Raw genomic sequence first — 8,798 nt, 5'->3', positions numbered from 1 at the left:
TGATATTATACGTCATTGAATCTAAAAACCATAGTCACAAAATCATATTTTGTGTTTTTAAAAATTAAGCTAAAACCGTTTTAAAATTAAGTAAAAAATCATTTCAACTCCATTTTTATCTAACATTTTCGTTTTCAAATTTACAATTAAAAATTGAAAATTAAAAATTTTGCAACCACTCTAAACGAGCTTGCATATTTTTAGATTGCAACTTGTATAAGCTCATCTATCATGCACTTTTAATTTATTTTTTCTAATTAGAGGCGACAAAGATTAAACTCCCTTTGTTCAATTCCCTTTAAATAATGTTGCAGATGGAAAAAATTCTTGCTGGTGAAACTAACTCCACTGGGAAGTGCATGAATCCTGTTTGAAGAGATACACACCTATTAGACCGAATAAAAAAAAAGAAAGCAGAAATGTAAACTGCCTGAACAGCACACAGATCGGTCAAGGACTGGACTATAGACTAAAATACTACATAGTAGCAACATATGTAGCTGCTCTTTGACCCTGTATAATATATGAGTCTACCCCAATAAGCAACCACACGTGTCTTCACAGTTCATGTAACACATGCACTACCACCAACACAAATAATCTGAATTCTGATTTGAAGTCCATACCCAAAATCAAATCACTTACTTGCTCACAAAAATGGCTGGTTATGGTAGTGGTATTTTTGCAGAGATCATAGATGATGGTGATGATGGAGTCTTTAAATACTACGCAGATGGCCAGTGGAATAAATCCTCATCTGGAAAATCTGTTCCTATCATCAATCCCACCACCAGAAAGACCCACTTCAAGGTCCAAGGTAACTACATAGCTGATAGCATAAGTGCATAACATACCCTTTTGATTCCACCCCTTTAGAACACTGTTTTTAGTTTTTTAACATCTCAATCCCTGCTGATTTTGACATAAATTGAAGAAACATATCTTTGGTTGAGAAGTAATTTTATAGAAGAAGCAATTTTAGATAGAATTGGTCATCAGTCATAACAAAATTGATTATGATAAAATGAGTTGAGAGTGGTGATTTATGTTTGGGTATGTTTACTATAAAAGTACTACATAGAACAATGGTAGAAATTTCTTTTTGAAGAAACTAAGATCACTATGAATTTGGCGTCAAAGTGATTTTCTCGGTATGACTAAGAATTTCACCCAAACTTGTTTGGTGGATAATCACGTTAGAAGGTTGACCAATGTGTTGGGTGCTCCTCGCCAAGGGTCTCTTTCTTCAAGTATCCAATGTCTAGGTGTGCGCCGGGGGTGAGTACTTGCAAAACACTCTGACGCTCAAGTCAGCAAAGTTGAATGAGAAATAAGGATTCTTGTTGAAAAATTAGTGTGTACATGAGATATGTTCCCTAATGATGTATATATACGTAGGGTGCAACAAACCTGAATATATAGAATCAAATATTAATATGATATTATTGTATAACAGATATATCAGTTATTAGACAATATCACCTTAATGAGGAATCTTTATTCTCAAAATGCATAAGAACAAGTCAATATTGGGCCAATGTACTCGACCTATAATTTTATTCTGTAACAAAACCAATCATATGTGTTGTTGATGCAATTCAAAAGTAATAACGTTCTATATCATCATATTGATTTTTATTTTTTTAGTTTTATATTGGAAGGTGCTAACTTTTGTGTCAAAACAGCTTGTACCCAGGAAGAGGTTAACAGGGTCATAGAATCAGCAAAAACAGCTCAAAAATCATGGGCCAAGACTCCACTGTGGAAAAGAGCAGAGTTGCTTCACAAAGCTGCAGCATTGCTGAAGGAGCACAAAGCCCCCATTGCAGAGTGCCTTGTTAAGGAGATTGCAAAGCCAGCTAAGGATGCAGTCACTGAAGTATGTTCAACTGAAACTTTTCATTAAAGACCACTTTGTTTTCTACTCTTTTCAACTTTCATGTTTACTTTTAGTTTTGCATTCAAATATTATGTATATATCATTTTAGGAATTCTTAATGAGAATTATAGCATGTTAGGATCAGCTTCAATTTCTTCAAAATCAATTCTGACACTCAGAACAAATTTTTTTCCCCTATAATGGATTTAAACTCTAGAATCAATTATTGAAGGCTCACTTAGATGTTTATATTGTAAATGCTTTTGAGATTTGGTCATTTGGGTCTTCACTTGCATTATACTTTTGATCATATGTGAATGCTGTGATGTCTATGTAGGTTGTCAGATCAGGGGATTTGGTGTCCTACTGTGCTGAGGAAGGTGTGAGGATTCTTGGGGAAGGAAAATTTCTGGTCTCTGATAGTTTTCCAGGCAATGAAAGAACCAAATACTGTCTCACTTCCAAGGTATTTTGACCTAGTTTTTTGGGGGTAATGATGGTTCACACCTATTAACAGGCATACAAAAGTGGTAACTAGTATTAACTAAGAAAGTTGCAATGTCCAAAATCTTCTTGTTATTTTTTCACCTTTCTGAGTGCAATTTTTCTATTATAGTCTGTTTGAATCTACTTTTCTTTCCTTAGTATCAATTCCAGCACCTAACCTACTCATAGAAAATTCTTCCCAAATTTGATTTTGGGTTTAGAATCAATTGCAGAAGGATTTCTAAACATACATTGAGTTTAATATTGAGGTGATCGTTGAGTACTTGCCCCCTCAAACAGTAGTGTCAATCCAGGAATGACAAAACCTATGCCGAAAATGAAAATGAAAATTGAAACTGATCATACCCTTAGTTTTTGTATGTCTGAAGGTTATACTACAAACAAAGTGCTTTGAAAATACAAAGTAGCAATTGAATTGGTTGTTGTTTGGCTTATCCATTTCTTGGGGCAAAGGCTTCCATTTGACAGGAATATGACCAATGTCATTTCAAATCTTGAACTTCAAATGAGTTCAATCTGTTTTCTGTTAAGTTATTTATGTTTAGTTTAAAAATATTTGCCAGATTGCCTAGGATGTTCATATTAACACATGTCAACGACAATTCATTGTTTTCATCATCAGCAATTTGTTTTACTAGACTTTAAAGCATACTCACTTTGGATATCGTTCCCTCCTATTCAACAATTTATGACAGAATTAGAAGTTAGCTCGAAAAGGTAACAATGAATTGCATTCCACTGATAGCAATCTGTTTGAATTTTGAATGCTAATATCTAATTTGCTATATGTTTGGATGGGCATGGAGGAACTTTGCTTCATTACATCATGGCTTTAATATTAATGACTATAAGAGAAAGGTTATGGTTATACCATCTCTTGTGTCACTTTTGACACACATACTCCTATTTTATCTGTAATAAGTGTTTCTAAGAAGGATAACTCTTAAATCTTCGTATTTTTGACACACATCCGAAATTGATTACTATCTTTTGGAAAAAAATTATATGAAGGATAACTCTTAAATCTTCATATTTTTGACACAACCGAAATTGATTACTTTCTTTTGGAAAAGAGTTTATAAGAAGGATAACTCTTAAATCTTCGTATTTTATACTTCATTAAAATTGAGTTATGCGTCTATTTCCTCTAATTATTTAAAGGAAGCCATTACAAGGTTGGATTTCTTATGGAAATGCAAAGAAAATAAGATGTGTGAGGAGAGTCTGGTTGCAGGGTAGGCAATAGTAATTAGGACTGGAAGTACTACTTTTTCAAATTTAATTTCCCCTTGTTACTTCCCTTTGCAATATCAGTCTATAGCATATACTAGACTTTATGCTCGAGATTGTATATAATGTGTTATTTTGAGATATTTTCTTGTATGCAGATTCCACTAGGAGTTATTTTAGCTATTCCACCCTTTAACTATCCTGTTAATCTGGCTGTTTCAAAGATTGGTCCGGCGCTTATTGCTGGAAACTCCATTGTGCTTAAACCTCCAACCCAGGTATGCTACTGTTCATAGGGCATGTACACTTATTAATTATAGTTTTACAATTTATATAATTTAAATACAATTTCAAGTACCATATATTTTGTATGTCTTTATGAGTCAGACAAAGACGAGATATAAATCATGGATCAACAAAGCCCTCTCATGGACTTTCTTAGGAATAAGAAAGAGGAACCTTATGTAACTGCCGTGGAATAAGGTTTGGTTAACTTCCATAACTCCATTTCCATGTTTTAACAGGGTGCTGTTGCTGCACTACATATGGTGCATTGCTTTCATTTGGCTGGCTTCCCAAAAGGTCTTATTAGCTGTGTGACAGGAAAAGGATCTGAGATTGGTGACTTTCTTACTATGCATCCAGGGGTGAACTGCATAAGGTAAGTTTTCACTTCTTTAGCATATCCTGTTCTGCTTTTTGTCCACTATTCCGGTGTTGGTTTATTGTTTTCTTTACAGTAATTCATGTGATTTCTAATCCTCAAATGTAGTTCCAACTTCCAACAACTGTTAGAAATATAATATAAAATCATTCATGTGTCATTTACCCAATAGCTTAAGCTTTTAGCACAGTTCGCTCATGATATAGTATTAGAGTCTCTATGACCATGTGGTCTAGAGTTTGACCTTTTTTCCAGTTAGGCCTCTTACATGAGCAAACGTGTTAGAATGGTTCATGACACAAGCAAGATACTAGACATCTCATCTAGCCTTGATAGGTACCCACATGGCATCCTTTAGTTAGTAGCAGTTAGTAAGAGTGTTGTTAGCGGTTCAGTTAGAACTCTAGTAGCTCATAGAGTTAGTTAAGAGGAGGGATACTGTAAATAAGGGTGTTAAGATGGTTAATCATCTTTTGGATCATTTAGGAAATTGTGACTTAGGAGAGAGGTGAGTCTCTCAAATGCTCACCAGATTCATGTATCCTTCTCTAATTCCTATTTGGGATTTGGGTTTATCTTGCACAATAATACTCTTTCTCTCTACATCCTTGGCTGGTTTTATCATGCCTTTCGTTATCAATTTATCTTTTAGTTTCAAAAGTAATTATAAGATAATAACGTGAAAACCTTTGGGTTATTGCATTAAGTTATGAAGATAGAAAAGTTCCTACATGTTCTTTTGGTTACTTGAGAGGTGTTTCTTCATTGCAAATGGAAATTTTCCCACCTAATTCGTAATTTCGCATTGATCCTCAGTTTCACAGGTGGCGACACTGGAATAGCAATATCAAAGAAATCTGGAATGATTCCTCTTCAAATGGAGCTGGGTGGAAAAGATGCTTGCATTATTCTTGAAGATGCTGACTTGGATTTGGCAGCTGCTAACATTGCAAAAGGAGGTTTCTCCTACAGGTAACAATAGCATGTAGCACCTTCAGCCGAAAATTATCCAGCTTTTAAAAATGTGTTGTATGAGAAATATCATTAGTTTAATTTGCATGCATTGTCACTGATATCAAAACAGTTCATACCCACATCAACTTAATTAGTCACATCATTTATAATTTTAATTAAATTTAAAATTTACTTTCTGACGTGTCGTACAATCATTGAGTATCAGTGCAAATGTAAAGAAGTTTTACACTGACAGTGCATATATATTAAATCAAAATATCAAATTCTCTTGAACTATCCTTCTCATTGTGTTTGCATTAGACCCAATTACAGCAATAGTCCTCAATTCATATTCAAATGCTCTTAAATTTTTTCTCTATCAGTGGTCAGAGATGCACGGCTGTGAAGGTTGCCTTGGTCATGGAATCAGTTGCTGACACTCTTGTTAAAAAAATCAATGACAAAGTTGCAAAGTTAACTGTTGGGCCTCCTGAGGATGACTGCGATATCACCCCAGTTGTAACAGAATCCTCTGCTAACTTTATAGAAGGGTTGGTAATGGATGCTAAGAAGAAAGGAGCAACATTCTGCCAGGAATACAAAAGAGAGGGAAATCTCATATGGCCAGTTCTGTTGGATAACGTTCGTCCTGACATGAGGATAGCATGGGAGGAGCCGTTCGGACCGGTTTTGCCTGTTATCAGAATCAATTATGTTGAAGAAGGAATCCACCATTGTAATGCTAGCAATTTTGGCCTTCAGGTATGGCATCAGTTGGTAAATGTGCATTCATTCAATTCAAAGGACAAAAATATCACATCATAGAAGATGGCTACATTCTATGTTTCACTGATGTTATTATAAGTTTTAATTCTGTAACTTTTTTTTCAAAAATAAGATGCTCTTATATGAATAACTGTCTAAAGTGGGGTTGTCTATTTTGTTCTTACTTTGTTTTCATTTTATTAGTGATGACTTGAGAGTGTGACATCATAAGACATAATTTACTCCTCATTCTCAGTTAAAATGCCATTAATCTATTTCAGGGGCAGAATTTTTTCTTACTTCATCTAACACTTCAATTCTATGTGTAATGCAGGGATGTGTCTTCACAAGAGACATAAACAAAGCAATGCTGATAAGCGATGCGATGGAGACAGGAACAGTTCAAATTAATTCAGCACCAGCTCGTGGACCTGATCACTTTCCTTTTCAGGTGCAATTTTTGTCATCCTTCATCTAGCAAAGTTGCCATAAAGCTTCATAGCTTGTAGAAATCTTCATAATACAAATCTTTTGTTTTTAGAAAATAAATCTCAAGGTTTCTAGAGCATGGTTTCTCCTTTATACCATGCAAACATGATTAATTGATATTATGAATTATAGAATCTAATTAAGATTTAAAATTGGGATTATGCTCACAATTGCATTGCAACTATTGTGGTCAATTATGGCCAATGCATAATGTGTTTGGAAATGAGTTGTGCACACGCTGCAAGTACACATCTGTGTAGAAGCTATAACTTCATGCTTTTGGGGAAATGCGCATATACATGCATTGTTAGAAATTAGGGTATGATAATCCTGGATAACTTCGAAGAATCGTGTTCGTACACTTTCCGAACAAAGTATTTCGACTCTATTCTTGCCTGGGTTCATGAAATCCTTGTTAGGATAATTCTGAAGAGCAATCTGCTTCAGGCAAATGAAGAACAGATCAAGAATGTAGAGAGATATCGGTTTTGTTTTCTGTGTGTCAAACTGAAGGCCAAATGACTCCTTTATAAGGAGTTTGTTTCAGAAACTGGGAAAAAACGGTTAATAAAACCGAATGTCTTTTCGAAAAATTTCGAGGGGCTCCGCCCCTTGGAACCCCGCAATCTAATCGCGGTCGATTATGCGTTGGCTCAACAAGCGTGCACTCCGCACTACCCTTACTCGTTTCCGAGCTTAACGCATAATCGCATCGGCCTTCAATAAATCACATTACTACTAAAATCCATTGATGATACTAAAATCACCAACATGCATCCCAGTGTGGTTCCAAACAAGCAAGAAACCTACAATCGTGGACTATCACGGTTGTCACAGTTGCCACAACTGAGATGTTATGGCGCAGTCCGTGATTCAAAACCTATTAAGAACATTGTTGTCAAATAGCAGATATCACAACGCTATGACAGCTATAGTGTAGTACTGTGAGGGTTCACCGCTATCCGATATTTGCCTCTAATTTCCGCTTTGAGGTCTTGATATTGCGGATTTTTTACTTTCCGCTATTTTTTGCGATCTGCAATTAACAACGATCTGCAATTAACAACACTGATTAAGAATAAATGTGTACCCATGCAGATTCATAAAGATATTTTAGTACATTTTTTTTAAAATAAACTCTTTTCTCTGTCTAAACTGCTGAATATGATTTGTGGCAGGGTCTGAAGGATAGTGGTATTGGTTCTCAAGGAATCACCAACAGTATTAACATGATGACAAAGGTTAAGACCACAGTAATCAACCTACCAGCCCCTTCTTACACTATGGGATGAGATACCTGATAAAATTGCAAGTTACTCAAAGCAATAGTCATCACTAATTAAGGAAGAGGAGGTGCTTCCCAATTCCCCATGCTTCAGTTTAGCCTAGTGGAGCGAGTCATTGACAGTTCTGATTGCATATAAATAATCTTTGTCAGATTTGACTTATATTGTATGTTTGTATGAATAAAAGGTAGAACTGTTTGTTTGTATAGGATACGAAACTTGAATAAATTCTGATTCTCGGAATCAAGTGTCTTCACCTAATAATTTAAACTTTTGGAATAATTTAAACTTTTGGAATAGTTGATTTATAATAAACGGATGATTCTTGTCTTGTTTGTTCGTATGGACCGACTCTTTGGGCTATTAGATACTTTAAAACTCTAGAAAATTTTCACATTAGGACCCTTAAGGGTCCTCTTACTTACAAATTATTTATCAATTTATTTTAATGTGGAACTTCTAACTTAAACTTGATATTCTTACACGACGACTTACCTCTTGGTTGCTTTAATGGAGCGAAGTCCAAGCCCCGAGTAATGAAATTTTAACCAGTCACTTGAAAATGTGCAAAATTGGATCCTCTACAACATGATTTGTCTGCATCTCTTTGCAGCACAATCATAGACATTGGTTTATGATTTTATGTAATTGATGGTTAAAAGTGATCCAAATAAAAAATAACTTATGGTATTAAAAATTTCATGTCTATTTGTTAACTGTAGAGAATGGAGAGGCTACATAGGATCTAAATAAATAAAAAAGACTCTAGCGCTGAGAAGTCAATCACAGGTCAAGTATGGTAAGAGAATTGTGATAGTGTGCATATAGGTGTGCATACTAGATGTGTTGGATGACTTTTTATTATAAGTAAAAACAATTGGTGAATCACTACCTAATGTGCGACACTTATTTTTGTGGCGGTTTTAGATCGTCACGAAATATGTTTTGTTATTATTTTCAAGTTTTTCACTTTAACCACCATAAAAAATGAGTGTCCCGACCCGATTCATGCCACTGTGTCATA

The 8,798-nt window shown here is 34.9% G+C and overlaps 1 protein-coding gene across 1 annotated transcript; it reads left to right on the top strand.

Moving 5' to 3' along the window:
* Positions 1-411: 411 nt before the first annotated feature.
* Positions 412-8,105, top strand: LOC130718263 (NADP-dependent glyceraldehyde-3-phosphate dehydrogenase-like). Its single transcript, XM_057568797.1, has 9 exons — positions 412-817; positions 1,686-1,879; positions 2,217-2,345; positions 3,775-3,894; positions 4,141-4,277; positions 5,097-5,252; positions 5,618-5,996; positions 6,334-6,450; positions 7,667-8,105. The coding sequence occupies exons 1-9, from the start codon at positions 658-660 to the stop codon at positions 7,778-7,780; spliced, it is 1,506 nt and encodes a 501-aa protein (XP_057424780.1). The 5' UTR covers positions 412-657; the 3' UTR covers positions 7,781-8,105.
* The last annotated feature ends 693 nt before the right edge of the window (positions 8,106-8,798 follow it).

Source organism: Lotus japonicus, chromosome 5 (genome assembly GCF_012489685.1).
Source record: "Lotus japonicus ecotype B-129 chromosome 5, LjGifu_v1.2".
NCBI classification, from domain to species: Eukaryota; Viridiplantae; Streptophyta; class Magnoliopsida; order Fabales; family Fabaceae; genus Lotus; species Lotus japonicus.
Note: the sequence above shows the minus strand (reverse complement) of the source record. Positions and strands in the feature narration are given on the sequence as shown.